Genomic DNA, 24,817 nt, shown 5'->3' on the forward strand with positions numbered 1-24,817 from the left:
GTGGTAGGTTGGGTTCAGTAAGGTTGTAGTGAACAGAGGAGATGTACTGTAACTACAGTAGGTACCCAGACTGTGGTAGGTTGGGTTCAGTAAGGTTGTAGTGAACAGAGGAAATGTACTGTAACTACGTCTTGTGGCAAAACATGATCTTTTCTCCGAGAGACATCTTTCAAAGACAGACATAAATAAGCACATCACATGATTATGTTACTAAAGGTCATGGGATGTTTACAATGTTTAGGGCTCATCTTGTGCTGTTCTCAAAATAACATTCGTGATATTAGCTAATCAAGCTCAACAATATCATGCAGGATGATGCATCACACCAGTGTGCATCCTTTTCCCATTGGGAAAATATGGGAAAATATGAATTTTGTTCAACATGTGTATCCAATTGTAATCTTCTCCAGTAATGTCAGTAGAAGGCTATTTTATTGATACAGATATGTCTTATTGAGATGCACACTGAGGTAAAAATATCATGCAAATACTGCTACTATATTACTGCCCACAAGATATAGACAGGAAGTTGAAGTCATTAACACATATATGCAGTACTGTTAGTAGTTAACGGATAACGGATGCTATATCGTAGTGTTGGACTTAAGATACTTTAAATATTACAATTTGCCATGTGAACTGAACCCAAAGTTCATGTCAGGGGGCTGTGTGAGTGTTGATTTCTGGCTTGGTGGACTTTGTTTGTCATGAAGTCTGTCAGTGTCCGTGTGTCCACATGCCATTGTTGCTATAATCTCTCGTGGGCAGACTACGGTAACATAGCAGCTGACCAGTTACACAAGACTTTTAGTTCCGGGTTAGCGGAGATTGTTCGGCTTCTCTTCCTGTCAGATATGCAGTTTTAGCCACACGCCACAGATATTCCCACAGCCTGATGTATCCATGGGAACAGTTTGTGGATAGACAAAACAGTTGGAATCAGCCAGAGCTTTTCCATTAGTCCAGTGAGCAGTGGTCAGGCCAGCTGAATGGAATGGACTGAGACTGACTCATAGCCTGGCCCTGCACTGTTCACCAAGTTCTGCTTTTCCTCTGGGACAGACCAAGACACACTACAGCACAGTTGCCATGGCGTCAGGAGCCGTTGAGCAGTGTCATCTGTCTGGTGGATCTGTGCCAGACCCAGCCTCTTGGCAAGACGACATGAATTCCAACCATAACCAGTGTAATGTAGGAGGCTTATTACAACCATAGCCAGGGTAGTGGAGGGGGATTATTACAACCATAGCCAGGGTAGTGGAGGGGGATTATTACAACCATAGCCAGGGTAGTGGAGGGGGATTATTACAACCATAGCCAGGGTAGTGGAGGGGGATTATTACAACCATAGCCAGGGTAGTGGAGGGGGCTTATTACAACCATAGCCAGGGTAGTGGAGGGGGATTATTACAACCATAGCCAGGGTAGTGGAGGGGGCTTATTACAACCATAGCCAGGGTAGTGGAGGGGGCTTATTACAACCATAACCAGGGTAGTGGAGGGGGATTATTACAACCATAGCCAGGGTAGTGGAGGGGGGGGCTTATTACAACCATAGCCAGGGTAGTGGAGGGGGCTTATTACAACCATAGCCAGGGTAATGCCAGTGTAGGGAGGGCTTATTACAACCATAGCCAGGGTAGTGGAGGGGGCTTATTACAACCATAGCCAGGGTAGTGAGGGGCTTATTCCAACCATAGCCAGTGTAGGGAGGGGCTTATTACAACCATAGCCAGGGTAATGGAGGGGGCTTATTCCAACCATAGCCAGGGTAGTGGAGGGGGCTTATTACAACCATAGCCAGGGTAGTGGAGGGGGATTATTACAACCATAGCCAGGGAAATAGGGGGCTTATTCCAACCATAGGGTAATGGAGGGGGCTTATTCCAACCATAGCCAGTGTAGTGGAGGGGGCTTATTACAACCATAGCCAGGGTAAATAGGGGGGCTTATTACAACCATAGCCAGGGTAATGGAGGGGGCTTATTACAACCATAGCCAGGGTAGTGGAGGGGGCTTATTACAACCATAACCAGGGTAGTGGAGGGGGATTATTACAACCATAGCCAGGGTAGTGGAGGGGCTTATTACAACCATAACCAGGGTAGTGGAGGGGGATTATTACAACCATAGCCAGGGTAATGGAGGGGGCTTATTACAACCATAGCCAGGGTAGTGGAGGGGGATTATTACAACCATAGCCAGGGTAATGGAGGGGCTTATTACAACCATAGCCAGGGGGGCTTATTACAACCATAGGAGGGGGGCTTATTACAACCATAGCCAGGGGTAATGGAGGGGGCTTATTACAACCATAGCCAGGGTAATGGAGGGGGGGGATTATTACAACCATAGCCAGGGAAATGGAGGGGGCTTATTACAACCATAGCCAGGGTATGGAGGGGCTTATTACAACCATAGCCAGGGTAAATGGAGGGGCTTATTACAACCATAGCCAGGGTAGTGGAGGGGGCTTATTACAACCATAGCCAGGGTAATGGAGGGGCTTATTACAACCATAGCCAGGGTAATGGAGGGGCTTATTACAACCATAGCCAGGGTAATGGAGGGGCTTATTACAACCACAGCCAGGGAAATGGGGGGGCTTATTACAACCACAGCCAGGGAAATGGGGGGCTTACAACCACAGCCAGGGAAATGGAGGGCTTATTACAACCATAGCCAGGGTAATGGAGGGGGATTATTACAACCATAGCCAGGGAAATGGGGGGGGGCATTATTACAACCATAGCCAGGTAATGGAAATGGGAAATGGGGGGCTTATTACAACCACAGCCAGGGAAATGGAGGGGGCTTATTACAACCAGGCCAGGGAAATGGAGGGGGGCTTATTACAACCACAGCCAGGGAAATGGAGGGGGCTTATTACAACCACAGCCAGGGAAATGGAGGGGGCTTATTACAACCACAGCCAGTGGAGGGGGCTACAACCACAGCCAGGGAAATGGAGGGGGCTTATTACAACCATAGCAGCAAATGGGGGAATTACAACCACAGCCAGGGAAATGGCTTATTACAACCATAGCCAGGGTAATGGAGGGGGCTTAGCAACCACTGGGTAATGTGGGGGCTTATTACAACAGCCAGGGTAATGTAAGTGAAATGGATGCTTGATTAAACAGGCAGGTTTAATGGATGTGTTGAGTAACACACAGTACGGTAGTGTTCCCAAATGGAGATGTGGCTTGAGGTAAACACAGCCAGTACGGTAGTGTTCCCACAGGAGATGTGTTGAGGTAACACACAGTACGGTAGTGTTCCCCAACCATAATGGAGATGTGTTGAGGTAACACACAGTACGGTAGTGTTCCCTAATGGAGATGTGTTGAGGTAACACACAGTACGGTAGTGTTCCCCTAATGGAGATGTGTTGAGGTAACACACAGTACGGTAGTGTTCCCCTAATGGAGATGTGTTGAGGTAACACACAGTACGGTAGTGTTCCCCTAATGGAGATGTGTTGAGGTAACACACAGTACGGTAGTGTTCCCCTAATGGAGATGTGTTGAGGTAACACACAGTACAGTAGTGTTCCCCTAATGGAGATGTGTTGAGGTAACACACAGTACAGTAGTGTTCCCCTAATGGAGATGTGTTGAGGTAACACACAGTACAGGTAGTGTTCCCCTAATGGAGACGTGTTGAGGTAACACACAGTACGGTAGTGTTCCCCTAATGGAGACGTGTTGAGGTAACACACAGTACGGTAGTGTTCCCCTAATGGAGACGTGTTGAGGTAACACACAGTACGGTAGTGTTCCCCTAATGGAGACGTGTTGAGGTAACACACAGTACGGTAGTGTTCCCCTAATGGAGACGTGTTGAGGTAACACACAGTACAGTAGTGTTCCCCTAATGGAGATGTGTTGAGGTAACACACAGTACAGTAGTGTTCCCCTAATGGAGATGTGTTGAGGTAACACACAGTACGGTAGTGTTCCCCTAATGGAGACGTGTTGAGGTAACACACAGTACAGTAGTGTTCCCCTAATGGAGATGTGTTGAGGTAACACACAGTACGGTCCCATTCCTCCACTGAACTCTTATTTCAGGTCAGCCTGCTGGAGGATGGGACATTTGTCCACCTTGACATTGTGACTACAGTAGTCAAACAGCTGCTTTAAACACTAGTTCCCAAGTTCAGCAGCCTGGAGAAACGTGGTCAGCTAGTAGTGGCTTGGCACAAGATGATTTGAACAGTTTTGATATACTGTACAGCCAGGTCTGTGTGTGTATAGGGCTCTGTGTGTGTATAGGGCTCTGTGTGTGTATAGGGCTCTGTGTGTGTATAGGGCTCTGTGTGTGTATAGGGCTCTGTGTGTGTGTATAGGGCTCTGTGTGTGTGTATAGGGCTCTGTGTGTGTGTATAGGGCTCTGTGTGTGTGTATAGGGCTCTGTGTGTGTGTATAGGGCTCTGTGTGTGTGTATAGGGCTCTGTGTGTGTGTATAGGGCTCTGTGTGTGTGTATAGGGCTCTGTGTGTGTGTATAGGGCTCTGTGTGTGTGTATAGGGCTCTGTGTGTGTGTATAGGGCTCTGTGTGTGTGTATAGGGCTCTGTGTGTGTGTATAGGGCTCTGTGTGTGTGTATAGGGCTCTGTGTGTGTGTATAGGGCTCTGTGTGTGTGTATAGGGCTCTGTGTGTGTGTATAGGGCTCTGTGTGTGTGTATAGGGCTCTGTGTGTGTGTATAGGGCTCTGGAGTGTGTGTCAGGGCTCTGTGTGTGTGTATAGGGCTCTGTGTGTGTGTATAGGGCTCTGTGTGTGTGTATAGGGCTCTGTGTGTGTATATAGGGCTCTGTGTGTGTATAGGGCTCTGTGTGTGTATAGGGCTCTGTGTGTGTATAGGGCTCTGTGTGTGTGTATAGGGCTCTGTGTGTGTGTATAGGGCTCTGTGTGTGTGTATGTGTGTGTGTATAGGGCTCTGTGTGTGTGTATAGGGCTCTGTGTGTGTATATAGGGCTCTGTGTGTGTATATAGGGCTCTGTGTGTGTGTATAGGGCTCTGTGTGTGTATAGGGCTCTGTGTGTGTATAGGGCTCTGTGTGTATATAGGGCTCTGTGTGTGTGTATAGGGCTCTGTGTGTGTGTATAGGGCTCTGGCTAACAATCTGAATTTGTACTTGACATTTTTCATTCCTTATTGTAGAGGGAAAGTTCCCAGAGTGCCTACAGTTGATCTTTGCTGTTATGATCTGTGGTGGATATTATCCTGTCTGAGGAGGCCATCTTCTCCCCTGCTGGCTTCCAGCTGCACTACAGTACATCCTGCCTATAGTTAGTCTCACTTGTCAGACTCATGGAGATCCTGCAGCTGTGGGAAGAGACCGGCCTGTAGTATAGAGAGATCCTGCAGCTGTGGGAAGAGACCGGCCTGTAGTATAGAGAGATCCTGCAGCTCTGGGAAGAGACCGGCCTGTAGTATAGAGAGATCCTGCAGCTCTGGGAAGAGACCGGCCTGTAGTATAGAGAGATCCTGCAGCTCTGGGAAGAGACCGGCCTGTAGTATGGAGAGATCCTGCAGCTCTGGGAAGAGACCGGCCTGTAGTATAGAGAGATCCTGCAGCTCTGGGAAGAGACCGGCCTGTAGTATAGAGATCCTGCAGCTCTGGGACTGCTTCGGAGACCAACCTGTAATCCAGTTGACAGTCCTTTAGCAGCTCTGGGAAGAGGGCCTGTGTATGCCAGATCCTGCAGCTCTGGGAAGAGACCGGCCTGTAGTATGAGAGGTCCTGCAGCTCTGGGAAGAGACCAGGCCTGGTAACATAGAGGACAATGAGTGTTCCAGTCCACTGCACTCTCCGGGCCAACAGTAATCCAGTTGACAGTCTGTTTAGGCAGCTGGGTGGGGTGGGGTGGGGGGCTGTGCTGCCATGCTGGCTACAGTATGGGGAGGTTGTGGGGGTTGAGGGCCCCATGTGACCACCGTCAGTGGCATGCCAGGCATGGTAACACAGAGTAGCTGGGGTCGCTTTCCTGCGACTGCCTCTCTTCTTCCCTCTCACTCTTTATTATTTCCCTCCCTTCTCTCTCTTCCCCCTCCCTCCCTTCTCTCTCTATGTCCCTCCCTTCTCTCTCTTCCTCCCTCCCTTCTCTCTCCTCCCCCTCCCTCCCTTCTCTCCTATGTCCCTCCCTTCTCTCTCTTCCTCCCTCCCTTCTCTCTCTTCCTCCCTCCCTTCTCTCTCTTGTCCCTCCCTTCTCTCTCTCCTCCCTCCCTCTCTCTCTTCTCCCTCCCTTCCTCCCTCCCTCTCCTATGTCCCTCCCTTCTCTCTCTTCCTCCCTCCCTTCTCTCTCTTCCCTTCTCTCTCCCCTCCCTTCTCTCTCTTCCTCCCTCCCTTCTCTCTCTTCCCCCTCCCTCCCTTCTATCTCTATGTCCCTCCCTTCTCTCTCTTCCTCCCTTCTCTCTCTTCCTCCCTTCTCTCTCTTTCCCCCCTCCCTCCCTTCTCTCCCTATGTCCCTCCCTTCTCTCTCTTCCCCCCCTCCCTCTCTTCCCTCCCTCCCTTCTATCTCTATGTCCCTCCCTCCCTTCTATCTCTATGTCCCTCCTCTTCGCCCTGCCCTTTCCTGGAGAAGCGGAACATGTAAGTCGAGGTGAGAGGACACGGAGTAGGGGGCAGAGGAGCCATGAGTGAGTACTGGGCACCGTGACTTTGGGTTGGATCTATGGGGTGGTTTGGGCTTGTTTGGTGTTTAAAACTACTGAGATTCCTCACTTTATTTGGACTTACATTTTAGTTTTCTACTTAATGTCTGATTTCTTGCCATTTCTATGGAATAGTAAGAATGATTTCTCCTCTGGAAATGATTCATGGTTGCTCAGCATGTTTTTGTGAAGGGGATGATTACACTATATAGCCTGGTTTTTAATGAGTACTAGGACAGTAGGTCACCAACTGATTTACATCATCTTACTGGTATAGATTGTGAAAATACATCGAATTCAAGTACACACATTATTGTTCAGTCATTTGTTTCAGTCATCTCTTGGGTAAACATGATGGGGTTGGATATGAAGACTAGTAACGTGAACTAGACTAGAGTTAGACACCCTTTGTAGTACTGCCCCCATGTCTGTCTCTCTAGCACCCTGTCTGTCTGTTTGTCACCATGAGGTCTAGTTTTCTGTGTAGCTGGATGTCGGTTCTGCCTGTATTGGCCCTGTGCTACAGTAGTGTACTGTCGCCTGGGGATTTGAAGTGAAAGCCAGAGAGGTAGAGGGGACAGGAAGGACAGTGGGCCAGCGGGTGCAGAGCAGAGTGCCAGGGCCTTACAGATCTGACTATAAATACAGTCCAGGAATAATCAACAGCAAATGGTCTAGCTAGTAGCTGTCAGCACTCAGGGGCTCTCTGCAACCTTCATACAACATTTATACAACATCCCTTCATTCCAGCTGTTGCATGGCGACAGAGAAGGCATGACACAGGTGTTGTCATACTGTATCAGTGAATATGATGTTGTGATGGATAGTAGAGACTGTTTAATGCCTGTGAATATACAGTATGTCTGGCTGCCCTTATCCAATTCATGTGACACTTCCAGCCATTGTTGTTATTTTGGTTTGCATGTCCTGGCTGTTGTTGTTCAGGAGCTTTTTATAGCTCTGAGTATAGTTGGTCGTCCCAGTTACACTTCGGAGATCTGAGCTGAATATGAAGAAGAGGCCTATAATCGGCTCTATTTAACAGAAATATGGGATTTAAGGAGTTAACTATGAATTTGTATGTTTTTACTACTTTTGATGGAAATGGACCATAACAGTAGTGTGTCCCCAACGTGTTGTTGTCTGTGTGTGACTGTCTGTGGCAGACTCCCCTGTTGTAGTCTGTGTGTGACTCTGTGGCAGACTCCCCTGCTGTAGTCTGTGTGTGACTCTGTGGCAGACTCCCCTGCTGTAGTCTGTGTGTGACTCTGTGGCAGACTCCCCTGCTGTAGTCTGTGTGTGACTCTGTGGCAGACTCCCCTGCTGTAGTCTGTGTGTGACTCTGTGGCAGACTCCCCTGCTGTAGTCTGTGTGTGACTCTCTGTGGCAGACTCCCCTGCTGTAGTCTGTGTGTGACTCTGTGGCAGACTCCCCTGCTGTAGTTTGTGTGTGACTCTCTGTGGCAGACTCCCCTGCTGTAGTCTGTGTGTGACTCTGTGGCAGACTCCCCTGCTGTAGTCTGTGTGTGACTCTGTGGCAGACTCCCCTGCTGTAGTCTGTGTGTGACTCTGTGGCAGACTCCCTGCTGTAGTCTGTGTGTGACTCTGTGGCAGACTCCCCTGCTGTAGTCTGTGTGTGACTCTGTGGCAGACTCCCCTGCTGTAGTCTGTGTGTGACTGTCTGTGGCAGACTCCCCTGCTGTAGTCTGTGTGTGACTCTGTGGCAGACTCCCCTGCTGTAGTCTGTGTGTGACTCTGTGGCAGACTCCCCTGCTGTAGTCTGTGTGTGACTCTGTGGCAGACTCCCCTGCTGTAGTCTGTGTGTGACTCTGTGGCAGACTCCCCTGCTGTAGTCTGTGTGTGACTCTGTGGCAGACTCCCCTGCTGTAGTCTGTGTGTGACTCTGTGGCAGACTCCCCTGCTGTAGTCTGTGTGTGACTCTGTGGCAGACTCCCCTGCTGTAGTCTGCTAATGCTGCTAGGTGTTGCTGGAGACAGCCAGTAGCATAGTGTCAGTCAGTTTAGCCTCTCAGCAACCTGCCAGCCCGTTCTGTCTGGATTAAGGCCTGGCTGTCTGGGACACCATTGTCTGATGGAGCTTCGCCACCACAGATATGCAGGCCTTATGAACGCAGCTGTTGAACAAATGGATTGGAAACACGCCTGCTCACATAAACTGAGACGTTCCATATTCCCAACTCAGTCACTTCTTAGTGTGTGTGATTCTGGTGAAGTTATCTAGGAGTTTTACAGTGATGAGCTGTAACAGTCTTTGTATGGGAGTCTGATGGACATCTGGATCTGCTGAGGGAAGGAGTAAATCCCATGGCAGGAAGTGCTGGTAAGATGACTTCACTATGTTCCAGTGAAGCACAGAGTTTACTGTCGCAAACTAGTATCTCAAAGGAGAGCTTCTTCCCAGTTCCCAAGCCAATATGTTCCCCAGTCTGTGGGTTTATGCAGATTCTCCTTGTTTATATAGTATACTGTATGCCCTCTTCATAAAGCAGCTCCAGGATCTGTTATTCTGTAAATCACTGTCATATCTTGTTGTTCTGTAGCACTGTTGTGATACATAGACATCAGCAGGATTGTAGTTCCTCAATGTGCCACAAGATGTCCTCCTACGCTGCTTTCAGTAGCTCTTGCTGTACTCCCTTTATGTAAACAGACTGCTACGAAGATTCTGATGTGTAAACAAGATACAATGACACATCATCACGTATGACCATAGTTCAGAGGTCGTTGTGTTTGATTATGGTTTAGAAAAGCAGATTGTTCAGAGGGATAGCCTACTGAGGAGCTAAAATGTTTTGTTTGAAAGGTATGTGTATGTCTTGAGCAAGACTGTTGTCGTCGTTCTCACTAGATCAGGGATCATTAACTAGATTCAGCCGCTGAACCATTTTTTTGGTTCAGAACATAATTACAAATCATCTGTAGACTACAAATTGACCACAAGAAGCCCAAACAGATACAACATTTCACTAAAACAATATCATTTCAAACCTTGCTTACATTTGTATACCATCACATACAGAGTGTGCAAAACATTAAGAACACCTCCCCAATATTGGTTTGGCCACAGGCCACCAGTTGGGGAACCCTGCTCTAGATGAAGTTTAAACATAAACAGCCATTGTTCTGGTGTTTTTCAACCAGGCACCTGTTTACATAACCTCCTGCTACTGTAGCGGGCTAAAACTAACCTCTAGTCTCTTCCTCTCCACTTCTCTTCCTTCTTCTTCCTCTCCCTCTCCTCCCCTCATACCATCTCCTCTCCTCCTCCTCCCCTCTCCCTCTCCTCCCCTCATACCATCTCCTCTCCTCCTCCCCTGTCCTCCTCCTTTCCTCCTCCCCTCATACCATCTCCTCTCCCTCCTCCCCTGTCCTCCTCCTTTCCTCTCCTCCTCCCCTGTCCTCCTCCTCCCCTGTCCTCCTCCTCCCCTGTCCTCCTCCTGTCCTCCTCCTCCCCTCTCCTCCTCCTCCCCTCCACACCGTCTCCTATCTCCTCTCCCTCCCACCCCTTCCCTCTCCTCCTCCTCCCCTGTCCTCCTCCTTTCCTCCTCCTCTCCTCCCCTCATACCATCTCCTCTCCTCCTCCCCTGTCCTCCTCCTTTCCTCCTCCCCTCATACCATCTCCTCTCCCTCCCCACCCCTTCCCTCTCCTCCTCCTCCCCTGTCCTCCTCCTTTCCTCTCCTCCTCCCCTGTCCTCCTCTTTTCCTCCCCTCCTCCCTGTCCCCTCCCCTCCTCCTCCCCTGTCCTCCCCCTCCCCTCTCCTCCCCCCTCTCCTCCTCCCCTCCCCTCCTCCCCTCCTCCTCCTCCTCCCCTCCTCCTCCTCCCCTCCTCCACACCGTCTCCTATCTCCTCTCCCTCCCCACCCCTTCCCTGTCCTCCTCCTCCCCTCTCTTCCTCCCCTGTCCTCCTCCTCCCCCTCCCTCTTCCTCCCCTGTCCTCCTCCTCCCCTCTCCTCCTCCCCTGTCCTCCTCCTTCCCTCTCCTCCTCCCCTGTCCTCCTCCTCCCCTCCACACCGTCTCCTATCTTCTCCCCACCCCTTCCCTCTCCTCCTCCTCCCCTGTCCTCCTCCTCCCCTCCACACCGTCTCCTATCTCCTCCCCACCCCTTCCCTCTCCTCCTCTTCCCCTCTCCTCCTCCTACAGATGTGTGTAACAGTACTGATCTTCCAGAGGTGGAGATCATCAGTCTGCTGGAGGAGCAGTTGCCCCACTACAAGCTGCGAGCAGACACCATCTACGGGTATGACCACGATGACTGGCTCCACACCCCTCTCCTCTCCCCCGACACCAACCTGGACCTCAACGTGGAGCAGATTGAGGAGACTCTGAAGTATTTCCGTAAGCGCAGCGTTTGTATTTTTAAGCTGATTCAGACAAGGGGGCGAAGACTTCCACAATCCCTCTGCTGGTTACTTCTCTTTCTATTCTCCCTTTTATGTGATCTGTTCTACACTGCTACACATTTCATATTCAACTGGTTCATCGCTTTAACCTTGACATTAATACTTGGATTGAGCTCATATTACAGTGTATTTTTGGAAATGGTGCCGTTTAGAGCCGATATCAAGGATTTAAAATGAGGGTGATGTGGGTAGAAGACTAACAGCGGAGATTCTGGTGCTGTAATGAGACTGAGGAAGTCTGAGATAAATACAGGCAGACAGAGCGATACAAACACAGAGAGACAGACAGAGGTTGAGACAAAGGGAATGAAAGGTAGAGACAGTCCTTTTAATATGGTCATGAGCCCATATGGGTCAGCGACAGACAGCTGGGCCCGGTTCACACAGCAAACATACCCGCTGAGCCGTGGGTGAAGCGCCACGTGCCAGTCTGCTCGGCTGCTGGTCCTATCAGCTCAGTGGGAGACGTCTGTCCTAACGTCTGTCTGTGTCTCAACCAAACATGAGGCTGGACAGACACAAGGCCGTGTGCGTGTGATAACTCTGGCTTCTTGTTTTTTTCTATCTTTATTTAACCAGGCAAGTCAGGTAAGAACAAATAGTTATTTACAATTACGGCCTACCCCGGCCAAACCCTCCCCTAACCCGGACGACGCTGGGCCAATTGTGCGGTGGTTGTGATACAGCCTGGGATTGAACCCGGGTCTGTAGTGACTCCTCTAGCACTGCGATACCAGTGCCTTAGACCCCTCTGCCACTCAGGATCTGATCTGATCACATTCTGATCTGTCCTTGTGTATGACCTTTATGTCAACTGGTTATCAGCAGCCTTCACGACGCCAGGACAGCGGAGTCAATCACCACCTTCCGGAGACACCTGAAACCCCACCTCTTTAAGGAATACCTAGGATAGGTTAAGTAATCCCTCTCACCCCACCCCCCCTAAGTTTTAGATGCACTATTGTTAAGTGACTGTCCCACTGGATGTCATAAGGTGATTGCACCAATTTGTAAGTCGCTCTGGATAAGAGCGTCTGCTAAATGACTTAAAATGTAGGTCATACTGTAGTCAGGAAGTTTAACAGCATCAATCAGCAGGTATGTGTTGATAAGTATTCTGTTGTGAATGTAGGTCATACTGTAGAGCTCAGGAAGTTTAACAGCATCAATCAGCAGGTATGTGTTGATACAGTATCTGTACTGTTGTGAATGTAGGTCATACTGTAGAGCTCAGGAAGTTTAACAGCATCAATCAGCAGGTATGTGTTGATACAGTATCTGTTGTGAATGTAGGTCATACTGTAGAGCTCAGGAAGTTTAACAGCATCAATCAGCAGGTATGTGTTGATACAGTATCTGTTGTGAATGTAGGTCATACTGTAGAGCTCAGGAAGTTTAACAGCATCAATCAGCAGGTATGTGTTGATACAGTATCTGTACTGTTGTGAATGTAGGTCATACTGTAGAGCTCAGGAAGTTTAACAGCATCAATCAGCAGGTATGTGTTGATACAGTATCTGTTGTGAATGTAGGTCATACTGTAGAGCTCAGGAAGTTTAACAGCATCAATCAGCAGGTATGTGTTGATACAGTATCTGTACTGTTGTGAATGTAGGTCATACTGTAGAGCTCAGGAAGTTTAACAGCATCAATCAGCAGATATGTGTTGGTGTTGATACAGTATCTGTACTGTTGTGAATGTAGGTCATACTGTAGAGCTCAGGAAGTTTAACAGCATCAATCAGCAGGTATGTGTTGATACAGTATCTGTTCTGCTGTGAATGTAGGTCATACTGTAGAGCTCAGGAAGTTTAACAGCATCAATCAGCAGATATGTGTTGATACAGTATCTGTACTGTTGTGAATGTAGGTCATACTGTAGAGCTCAGGAAGTTTAACAGCATCAATCAGCAGATATGTGTTGATACAGTATCTGTTGTGAATGTAGGTCATACTGTAGAGCTCAGGAAGTTTAACAGCATCAATCAGCAGGTATGTGTTGATACAGTATCTGTTGTGAATGTAGGTCATACTGTAGAGCTCAGGAAGTTTAACAGCATCAATCAGCAGGTATGTGTTGATACAGTATCTGTACTGTTGTGAATGTAGGTCATACTGTAGAGCTCAGGAAGTTTAACAGCATCAATCAGCAGGTATGTGTTGATACAGTATCTGTACTGTTGTGAATGTAGGTCATACTGTAGAGCTCAGGAAGTTTAACAGCATCAATCAGCAGGTATGTGTTGATACAGTATCTGTTGTGAATGTAGGTCATACTGTAGAGCTCAGGAAGTTTAACAGCATCAATCAGCAGGTATGTGTTGATACAGTATCTGTTGTGAATGTAGGTCATACTGTAGAGCTCAGGAAGTTTAACAGCATCAATCAGCAGGTATGTGTTGATACAGTATCTGTTGTGAATGTAGGTCATACTGTAGAGCTCAGGAAGTTTAACAGCATCAATCAGCAGGTATGTGTTGATACAGTATCTGTACTGTTGTCTGAAAGACGGCACTGTAGGATGCTTTAATAACAGATGCTGTGGTACTTTAATACTCTGATTCCATTGTCGCAGATGTAGAACTACAATGACAGTCCTGCAGCGTTGGTTCAAATAGTTACTGATACTGACGTGAGGATAGACTCCAGTGTTCTCACAAGACAAGACTTTGTTCCCAAACTGATATTCTTTTATAGATGGTTTTAGATATTGTACTCCTTGATTAAATTCACAACTAGGCTGTAGAGATGTATATCACCAATCTGGTTTTGTCAATTCCGTTCTTGTCACTTGTCTTGTCATTTCCCGTCTTGTCACCTGTGATTGTGATGTCACAAGGAGGATAGGCAGCAGGGTGGTTCATTGGTCTTCTGGCTAGTCAGCTGATCCCTGATAGGCCACTCCTACTCTGATGCATCTTCTACCACGAACACATTACACTCCATATGATGCAATACTGATGGCATTATACACCGTTGAATCAGTCAGCAGGCAGGTTGATGCAGTGTTTCTATAGTCGCTGAAATAATCATCCTCATTGGTTGATTAATGGCTGTCTATTAAATGACATCTGACCTTTTGATTGTCTGACTGTCAAGTGGTGTTAGAATTAGTCAGTGTGCCCTTTATCAAAGGGACATGCTATTAAAGAAGTAGAAGCATCTGATGTTATCCTGCTGTAAATCAGTGTGGGGGAGAGAACTATATTCCCCACTATAAACCTATTGAATGATTTCTTAATATCATTCAGCAGGGTGAACTCCCTGCCCTGTAGTAGAGGTGTTGTACCAGACCAGGCAGATATGAACAGAGAGCTGGTCACCGAGGCAGCAGCAGTAGCAACACTAGCCTGCATTCAGATGCTACTCAGTGCTGGAGTAGGGAGCCTGTCTCCATGGCAACCTCACAGAAGGATGTACTGTTGGGAGAAGGGGAGGGTGGGCCAAGGAGAGAGGAGGGACAAAAGCAGGCTGCTAGGAGGAGCATGCCTCTGACATTTCCCTTCCTCATTGGCTCGTGGCCCTCCCCAGGCCCCTCCCCCATATGTGATACAACCTTGACTCACCACCAGGCAGCAACACATCCCTGCTGCATAACTGTGTTTTGGGCTGCGTTGCTTTTTGGGAAATATCTCTCTCTCTTTCCTCTTCTCCATCCCATCCTTCCGCTCTGGTACCAGTGATAAAATGTGCTGTTCCACGTGGTCTCCTCATCATGGTAAACTCCTAGAGAACTCAGAGTATGTAATGAAAGGATGGGCAGGTGTTCTCGTGACCTCCGCAGCAGGACAGGAGAAGATGGTGGTGCTCCTCTCAGCTGAAGGGGACTGAGTATGCAGAAATTTGTGGAGGCGGATTACTATGAGCTAGACTGGTACTATGAGGAATGCACAGATGGTAAGCCTGATGGGGACGGTTATCCATCTAGCTGTTATCTAACTGTGTTGTTAATGGGGCTATATGTGGGAAAGGGGAGGGGGGGGCAGGGAGGAGGGCTAGAGGGGATGATTTTGCTGGTAGGGTGGTTATATACTATTGACTGTATAAATCTGCCAGTCTCTCTCTTCGCTCCAGTATGTATTGCGTCATTCACATGATGCTGGAACTACTGAGCCAGGGGCTGCTGTGTTGCTTCACTTTGCTCTGGTCCGTCTGATAACAGGTGCATTTAACTAAGTTTACCTCAGCCAAGGAGGCCATGGCTTTAGGACGAGGCTGTAGCTAATTCTCTTACTATCATTTTGTTGTGTTGGATGTGATATCAGCTTCTGTTGATTGTAACCAGGGTAAATTAGGAGCAACAAACTGTGGCACCACAAAACAAGGCTGCTATGTAAATGTAGCAACGAAGGGGAATGACAAGGTGGTTTTTCATAGAGCGCACTGACTACCCATGGAGCTTTAGTATTGCCCTGCCATTGTGTGTGTATGTGACTGGGAGTAAAGGGATGTATAGCAGTCCTATAGATCTGTACAGTCAGACTAACAGTCCTATAGATCTGTACAGTCAGACCAACAGTCCTATAGATCTGTACAGTCAGACCAACAGTCCTATAGATCTGTACAGTCAGACCAACAGTCCTATAGATCTGTACAGTCAGACCAACAGTCCTATAGATCTGTACAGTCAGACCAACAGTCCTATAGATCTGTACAGTCAGACCAACAGTCCTATAGATCTGTACAGTCAGACCAACAGTCCTATAGATCTGTACAGTCAGACCAACAGTCCTATAGATCTGTACAGTCAGACCAACAGTCCTATAGATCTGTACAGTCGGACCAACAGTCCTATAGATCTGTACAGTCGGACCAACAGTCCTATAGATCTGTACAGTCGGACCAACAGTCCTATAGATCTGTACAGTCGGACCAACAGTCCTATAGATCTGTACAGTCGGACCAACAGTCCTATAGATCTGTACAGTCGGGCCAACAGTCCTATAGATCTGAGTCCTGTACAGTAGCAGCACATAGCATCACACAGCAATATAATATGGAAATGTTTTACAGCAGCTTCACCAAGCAGACTACAGCTATCCCTGTATCCCCTGATTCTTTAATGAGCCATCCAACGTGATCAGGGGCTCTATATACAGAACAGCGGCCTATACCCTTGGCTGAAGATGTTTCCATAGATGATGGTCATATATAATGACAAGAGGCCTGTTCTGTTGGATAAGACCTCTTTGGTAATGCTGTTTATATATGATGTTATATATGATGTTTGAGGACTCATTCACTACAGTAGATTGTATAGCGAGGGCCTCTTGACATTTTAATGTCCACCTCCCCTACTACCGGTCTACTCCAACAGTTAGGACAAGTCTAAATGACATGGTTTTATATTCACATGGTTGATAAACACTCTGCAGTGCTGTACTGTGGATATCTCTTTCCAACTATCCACACGTCTCCAGAGATCTCATCCAACAACATGATTGGACAGTCAGCCAGGAATGGCCTAGCCACTAGCCTGGTCCCAGAGACTTTGTGTAGCCAACCTTCCTGTCGTTCATTATCACGCCAAACCACCGCTAGCAGAGCTGACGGGGGCTCATAATGAAGCAGACAGTACATGGAAGGTTTGGAGGGGAGGCTGTGCTGTGGAGACTGGGGCTCATAATGAAGCAGACAGTACATGGAAGGTTTGGAGGGGAGGCTGTGCTGTGGAGACTGGGGCTCATAATGAAGCAGACAGTACATGGAAGGTTTGGAGGGGAGGATGTGCTGTGGAGACTGGGGCTCATAATGAAGCAGACAGTACATGGAAGGTTTGGGGCTCATAATGAAGCAGACAGTACATGGAAGGTTTGGAGGGGAGGATGTGCTGTGGAGACTGTGCTGTGGAGACTGGGGCTCATAATGAAGCAGACAGTACATGGAAGGTTTGGAGGGGAGGATGTGCTGTGGAGACTGGGGCTCATAATGAAGCAGACAGTACATGGAAGGTTTGGAGGGGAGGATGTGCTGTGGAGACTGGGGCTCATAATGAAGCAGACAGTACATGGAAGGTTTGGAGGGGAGGCATGGGAGAGGGGCTTTGGAGGGAAGGTTTGGAGGGGAGGATGTGCTGTGGAGACTGGGGCTCATAATGAAGCAGACAGTACAGGAAGGTTTGGAGGACTGTGGAGACTACATGGAAGGTTTGGAGGGGAGGATGTGCTGTGGAGACTGGGGCTCAGGTTTGGAGGGGAGGATGTGCTGTGGAGACTGGGGCTCATAATGAAGCAGACAGTACATGGAAGGTTTGGAGGGGAGGCTGTGCTGTGGAGACTGGGGCTCATAATGAAGCAGACTGGCTGTGGAGACTGGGGCTCATAATGAAGCAGACAGTACATGGAAGGTTTGGAGGAGGCTGTGCTGTGGAGACTGGGGCTCATAATGAAGCAGACAGTACATGGAAGGTTTGGAGGGCTCATAATGAAGAGGCTGTGCTGTGGAGACTGGCGGCTCAGTGGGCTAATGCCAGACCATCTCCAGGGCTCCAGAAGGCCAGGGACAGCCTGGCCAGGCTCAGAGCTGCCTGGATGGGCCTAGCTCCATGATCACATGGCTGGGAGTCTGGCAGGGACACAGCCCTGGGTGATGCTCAGAATATTGATCACTTCAGCAGTGAGGAGGGCATGGACCATGTATGTACATCTCCCCACTGGAGCAGGGAGGGAAGGCTGCCAGCCAAACTCTGCCAGCCTCCCCTCTTCCTACAGTACCCCTCTCCTCCTCCCTCTCCGCTACCCCCCTCCATCTCCATCCTGCTCACAAAGCACAGGGCCTACAGTTCTATTGGCCTGGGAGGGGGAGTTGGAAGGAGGTGAGAGGGGCTGTCCTCCTCCCTCTCCGCTACCCCCCTCCATCTCCACTCTGCTCACAAAGCCCAGGGCCTACAGTTCTATTGGCCTGGGAGGGGGAGTTTGAGGGAGGTGAGAGGGGCTCTCCTCCTCCCTCTCTGCTACTCCCCTCCATCTCCACCCTGCTCACAAAGCCCAGGGCCTACAGTTCTATTGGCCTGGTAGGGGGGAGTTGGAGGGAGGTGAGAGGGGCTCTCCTCCTCCAGTCTCTCCATGCTGGGAACTTTTATCAGTGCACACATAAAGGGCCTCTGAGGCAGACAGGGAGGCTGAGGTGGGGGTTGTTTTGGGGGGTTAGCCACAAGCTATTGTGGATACTGTATTGTTTCAATAGGAATGTGTGGTTGCATTCAGTATGCCCACACTAAATCAAATCAAATCAAATCAAAGTACTGCCAAGGATATTGAGCCCTTCGTACATCAGCTGATATCCAGAAGTTAAATGAGATGAATGAAAATGATTTGGACATGGGATAATTGAAGGAAACATGTTTAATTGGAGAGATATGTGAAATATGTGGTGATGGTGTTCTAGGTTCTATGTTTGGGATCATGGTTGTTTTTTGTCAACCGTTTTTATCAGCCGTTATGGGAATAATAATGTTTTGATCAGCCGTTATGGGAATAGGTGGACAATGGAGTTTTTATCAGGGACGTTATGGGAATAACAATGTTTTGATCAGCCGTTATGGGAATAACAATGTTTTATCAGCCGTTATGGGCACAACAATGTTTTATCAGCCGTTATGGGAATAACAATGTTTTATCAGCCGTTATGGGCACAACAATGCTTTTATCAGCCGTTATGGGAATAACAATGTTTTATCAGCCGTTATGGGCACAACAATGTTTTTATCAGCCGTTATGGGCACAACAATGCTTTTATCAGCCATTATGGGAATAACAATGTTTTTATCAGCCGTTATGGGAATAACAATGTTTAATCAGCCGTTATGGGAATAACAATGTTTTGATCAGCCGTTATGGGAATAACAATGTTTTGATCAGCCGTTATGGGAATAACAATGTTTTATCAGCCGTTATGGGAATAACAATGTTTTATCAGCCGTTATGGGAATAACAATGTTTTGATCAGCCGTTATGGGCACAACAATGCTTTTATCAGCCGTTATGGGAATAACAATGCTTTTATCAGCCGTTATGGGAATAACAATGCGTTTATCAGCCGTTATGGGAATAACAATGTTTTTATCAGCCGTTATGGGAATAACAATGTTTTTATCAGCCGTTATGGGAATAACAATGTTTTGATCAGCCGTTATGGGAATAACAATGTTTTGATCAGCCGTTATGGGAATAACAATGTTTTATCAGCCGTTATGGGAATAACAATGTTTTGATCAGCCGTTATGGGAATAACAATGTTTTGATCAGCCGTTATGGGAATAACAATGTTTTATCAGCCGTTATGGGAATAACAATGTTTTATCAGCCGTTATGGGAATAACAATGTTTTATCAGTCGTTATGGGAATAACAATGTTTTATCAGCCGTTATGGGAATAACAATGTTTTTATCAGCCGTTATGGGAATAACAATGTTTTGATCAGCCGTTATGGGAATAACAATGTGTTTATCAGCCGTTATGGGAATAACAATGTTTTTATCAGCCGTTATGGGAATAACAATGTTTTGATCAGCCGTTATGGGAATAACAATGTTTTATTAGCCGTTATGGGAATAACAATGTTTTATTAGCCGTTATGGGAATAACAATGTTTTATTAGCCGTTATGGGAATAACAATGTGTTTATCAGCCGTTATGGGAATAACAATGTGTTTATCAGCCGTTATGGGAATAACCATGTTTTTATCAGCCGTTATGGGAATAACCATGTTTTTGTCACAAGTTAACTGGCTTTCACATCCGTAATAGTTTGTCGAGCCGTTTACATGTGTCACTGGAAGGTTGATGATTAGTTTACTGTTGCATTGCTCTCAATGTGACTAGTTTCATAAAGCCAGTGTGTGTCGATTGATTAGAATTGTGGCCGTATTATTTGTGGTCTGTTACCTTATATGAACTGTTGCATTTATATTTATGTTCAGTATACACTGTTCTTCCTGTATGCTATTTCATCAAGCTCTGTATTTCCTAATGGTTCCTGCTCTGTTTATTTGGCTCGCAGTATGTAGCTTCTGCTTTGAATAAGTAGGCATCTGCAAATTGAGTCACCTGTGGATTTGACTGTGGTGAGGCAGGCTGGGGCCCCACCCTGACAACAGGTGTATGTGTCTTATGGTGTGCTCCGCCTTGCACTGTTTCCATGGAGAGTCTGGTGGAACATACCATTTCAACGCTTGAAAAGGGGGGTGAGCAAATAGACACATTTAGACTTGATAGGGATAAAACTATAACTTATTATATGGTTATATTAGTCCTTGTCAGATAGCTGACATTTTGAATTAACTCCATGCTCTAATCTAAACATTCAAAGTCCTGTCAGTCTGAGAATAGTTCAGTGCCACTCCCCTGCTCTGGTTCCACAGTGGGCTGTCTTCTAGTCATGGACAATAGAGGGAGAGAGAGCAGGAGGAGGGAGTGTCTGTGACTGGGTGACAGACGTGCCTTGCTGTCCTCACACAAACACACACACACTGACTTAGACACACACAATCTCTCGCTGACTGAAACGGACTGTCACACACACACACACACACTTAGACATGGCTTTGGACTTGAGACAGCTGGCCTCTGCTGGGCCCCACTAGCCTAGTGTTGGTGTTAGCATGTCACTGCTCTGTCACAGCACCCCAGAGGACAGCTTGGAGTATGTCTGTTCACCTGACCACTGTGATGGAGAGGAGGAGGAGGAGGAGGAGGGGAGGAGGATGAAGAGCAGCATACTCTGCAAGAAGGTATACTAACTGGAGTTATGGGAGCTTTGCTGGTCCTCTCATTCACATAGTGGTTTTGAACCACATTGTTAGACTGCTGTGTCTCTCCTGCTCCCTGTGTGTGTCTCTCCTGCTCCCTGTGTGTGTCTCTCCTGCTCCCTGTGTGTGTGGCTCCTGCTCCCTGTGTGTGTGGCTCCTGCTCCCTGTGTGTGTCTCTCCTGCTCCCTGTGTGTGTCTCTCCTGCTCCCTGTGTGTGTCTCTCCTGCTCCCTGTGTGTGTCTCTCCTGCTCCCTGTGTGTGTCTCTCCTGCTCCCTGTGTGTGTCTCTCCTGCTCCCTGTGTGTGTCTCTCCTGCTCCCTGTGTGTGTCTCTCCTGCTCCCTGTGTGTGTCTCTCCTGCTCCCTGTGTGTGTCTCTCCTGCTCCCTGTGTGTGTCTCTCCTGCTCCCTGTGTGTGTGGCTCCTGCTCCCTGTGTGTGTGGCTCCTGCTCCCTGTGTGTGTGGCTCCTGCTCCCTGTGTGTGTGGCTCCTGCTCCCTGTGTGTGTCTCTCCTGCTCCCTGTGTGTGTCTCTGTGTGTGTGGCTCTGCTCCCTGTGTGTGGCTCTCTGCTCCCTGTGTGTGTGCTCTTGCTCCTGCTGTGTGTGGCTCTCCTGCTCCCTGTGTGTGTGCTCTCCTGTGTGTGGCTCTCCCTGTGTGTGTGCTCCTGCTCCCTGTGTGTGTCTCTCCTGCTCCCTGTGTGTGTGGCTCCTGCTCCCTGTGTGTGTGGCTCCTGCTCCCTGTGTGTGTGGCTCCTGCTCCCTGTGTGTGTGGCTCCCTGCTCCCTGTGTGTGTGGCTCCTGCTCCCTGTGTGTGTCCCTGCTCCCTGTGTGTGGCTCTCCTGCTCCCTGTGTGTGCTCCTGTGTGTCTCTCCTGCTCCCTGTGTGTGTCTCTCCTGCTCCCTGTGTGTGTCTCTCCTGCTCCCTGTTGTGTCTCTCCTGCTCCCTGTGTGTCTCCTGCTCCCTGTGTGTGTCTCTTGCTCCCTGGAGTGTCATCCTGCTCCCTGTGTGTATTATCCTGCTCCCAGTGTGTGTCTTTCCTGCTCCCTGTGTGTGTCGTCCTGCTCCCTGTGTAAACATGTCTCTCCTGCTCCCTGTGTGTGGCTCCCTGCTCTGTGTATCCAGCTCCCTGTGTGTGGCAGCTCCCTGTGTGTGGCTCCCCTGCTCCCTGTGTGTGGCTCTCCTGCTCCCTGTGTGTGGCTCCCCTGCTCCCTGTGTGTGGCTCTCCTGCTCCCTGTGTGTGGCTCTCCTGCTCCCTGTGTGGGCTCTCCTGCTCCCTGTGTGTGGCTCTCCTGCTCCCTGTGTGTGGCTCCCTGCTCCCTGTGTGTGTCTCTCCTGTAACTGTGTGTGTCTCTGTCTCTACTACACTGATTGGTTTTAAATATTTGTCAAAGATTTTCAGGGCTGGAGGTCCCAGGATAACCAGTGAGTACTTTTAGTATGTTGTTTGTATTCAGCTGAAGCTCCCTCTGTACCCTACCCAGTAATAGTATCTGTCTCCTATACCCTAGGCAGGTCATCAGTAACTATCAACAGCAGCAGGTCATGTCTGATAGTATCACCCTACCCAGTGAACTATAGCAGCTGTCTCCTTGGTGTTCTTTAAAATGAGCAGTATCACGGTGGGAGTAACAGATAGAAGCTGTCTCCTATACCCTACCCAGTAACTATAGCAGCTGTCTCCTATACCCTACCCAGTAACCATAGCAGCTGTCTCCTATACCCTACCCAGTAACTATAGCAGCTGTCTCCTATACCCTACCCAGTAACTATAGCAGCTGTCTCCTATACCCTACCCAGTAACCATAGCAGCTGTCTCCTATACCCTACCCAGTAACTATAGCAGCTGTCTCCTATACCCTACCCAGTAACTATAGCAGCTGTCTCCTATACCCTACCCAGTAACTATAGCAGCTGTCTCCTATACCCTACCCAGTAACTATAGCAGCTGTCTCCTATACCCTACCCAGTAACTATAGCAGCTGTCTCCTATACCCTACCCAGTAACATAGCAGCTGTCTCCTATACCCTACCCAGTAACTATAGCAGCTGTCTCCTATACCCTACCCAGTAACTATAGCAGCTGTCTCCTATACCCTACCCAGTAACTATAGCAGCTGTCTCCTATACCCTACCCAGTAACTATAGCAGCTGTCTCCTATACCCTACCCAGTAACTATAGCAGCTGTCTCCTATACCCTACCCAGTAACTATAGCAGCTGTCTCCTATACCCTACCCAGTAACTATAGCAGCTGTCTCCTATACCCTACCCAGTAACTATAGCAGCTGTCTCCTATACCCTACCCAGTAACTATAGCAGCTGTCTCCTACACCCTACCCAGTAACTATAGCAGCTGTCTCCTATGCCCTACCCAGTAACTATAGCAGCTGTCTCCTATGCCCTACCCAGTAACTATAGCAGCTGTCTCCTATACCCTACCCAGTAACTATAGCAGCTGTCTCCTATACCCTACCCAGTAACTATAGCAGCTGTCTCCTATACCCTACCCAGTAACTATAGCAGCTGTCTCCTATACCCTACCCAGTAACTATAGCAGCTGTCTCCTATACCCTACCCAGTAACTATAGCAGCTGTCTCCTATACCCTACCCAGTAACTATAGCAGCTGTCTCCTATACCCTACCCAGTAACTATAGCAGCTGTCTCCTATACCCTACCCAGTAACTATAGCAGCTGTCTCCTATACCCTACCCAGTAACTATAGCAGCTGTCTCCTATACCCTACCCAGTAACTATAGCAGCTGTCTCCTATACCCTACCCAGTAACTATAGCAGCTGTCTCCTATACCCTACCCAGTAACTATAGCAGCTGTCTCCTATACCCTACCCAGTAACTATAGCAGCTGTCTCCTATACCCTACCCAGTAACTATAGCAGCTGTCTCCTATACCCTACCCAGTAACTATAGCAGCTGTCACCTATACCCTACCCAGTAACTATAGCAGCTGTCTCCTATACCCTACCCAGTAACTATAGCAGCTGTCTCCTATACCCTACCCAGTAACTATAGCAGCTGTCTCCTATACCCTACCCAGTAACGATAGCAGCTGTCTCCTATACCCTACCCAGTAACTATACCAGCTGTCTCCTATACCCTACCCAGTAACGATAGCAGCTGTCTCCTATACCCTACCCAGTAACGATAGCAGCTGTCTCCTATACCCTACCCAGTAACGATAGCAGCTGTCTCCTATACCCTACCCAGTAACGATACCAGCTGTCTCCTATACCCTACCCAGTAACTATACCAGCTGTCTCCTATACCCTACCCAGTAACGATAGCAGCTGTCTCCTATACCCTACCCAGTAACTATAGCAGCTGTCTCCTATACCCTACCCAGTAACTATAGCAGCTGTCTCCTATACCCTACCCAGTAACATGTGGCCGTGGTGCGTGCTGATGTGTGGCGTGCCGCTAGATGTTTGTCTATTCTATCACATTCCAGATCTATACTATGTGTGTGCTGTTGATTAGTCTCTGGTTGTCTCCATGGTTGAGGTCCACCTCAAAATGTTGACACCACACCCTGGTTATTTGTTCTTTTGTTGTGCCCATTAGGATATTACAATATTCACTTTTCAGTGGTGAGGATCGAAAGTTACATTACAGAACACATGTCTGGCTTTCAGTTTAAATGTTCCTGTCACATCTTCATGCTGCCCTGATTGACAATAAATGTCACATGCTGTTGTGCAAATGGAATAGACAACAGGTGGAAATTATAGGCAATTAGCAAGACACCCCCAATAAAGGAGTGGTTCTGCAGGTGGCGACCACAGACCACTTCTCAGTTCCTATGCTTCCTGGCTGACGTTTTGGTCACTTTTGAATGCTGGTGGTGCTTTCACTCTAGTGGTAGCATGAGACTGAGTCTACAACCCACACAAGTGGCTCAGGTAGTGCAGCTCATCCAGGATGGCACATCAATGCGAGCTGTGGCAAGAAGGTTTGCTGTGTCTGTCAGCGTAGTGTCC

The 24,817-nt window shown here is 48.2% G+C and overlaps 1 protein-coding gene across 7 annotated transcripts in view; it reads left to right on the plus strand.

The window, feature by feature from the left end:
- trak1a (trafficking protein, kinesin binding 1a) overlaps positions 1-24,817 on the plus strand; it is a 62,531-nt gene that overhangs the window by 8,608 nt on the left and 29,106 nt on the right. For 3 of the 7 annotated variants that reach the window (XM_046338218.1, XM_046338219.1, XM_046338226.1), the window contains exons 1-2: positions 6,539-6,644; positions 10,819-11,013. In XM_046338218.1, the coding sequence (XP_046194174.1) occupies positions 6,641-6,644; positions 10,819-11,013 (199 nt within the window). In that variant the 5' untranslated portion in view covers positions 6,539-6,640. Of the gene's footprint in view, positions 1-6,538; positions 6,645-10,818; positions 11,014-14,669; positions 14,976-20,528; positions 20,810-24,817 lie in introns of those variants that run through there. The other 4 variants (XM_046338225.1, XM_046338220.1, XM_046338221.1 and 1 more) reach the window with 4 other exon arrangements.

Source organism: Oncorhynchus gorbuscha, unplaced genomic scaffold, assembly GCF_021184085.1.
Source record: "Oncorhynchus gorbuscha isolate QuinsamMale2020 ecotype Even-year unplaced genomic scaffold, OgorEven_v1.0 Un_scaffold_1796, whole genome shotgun sequence".
Lineage (NCBI taxonomy): Eukaryota > Metazoa > Chordata > Actinopteri > Salmoniformes > Salmonidae > Oncorhynchus > Oncorhynchus gorbuscha.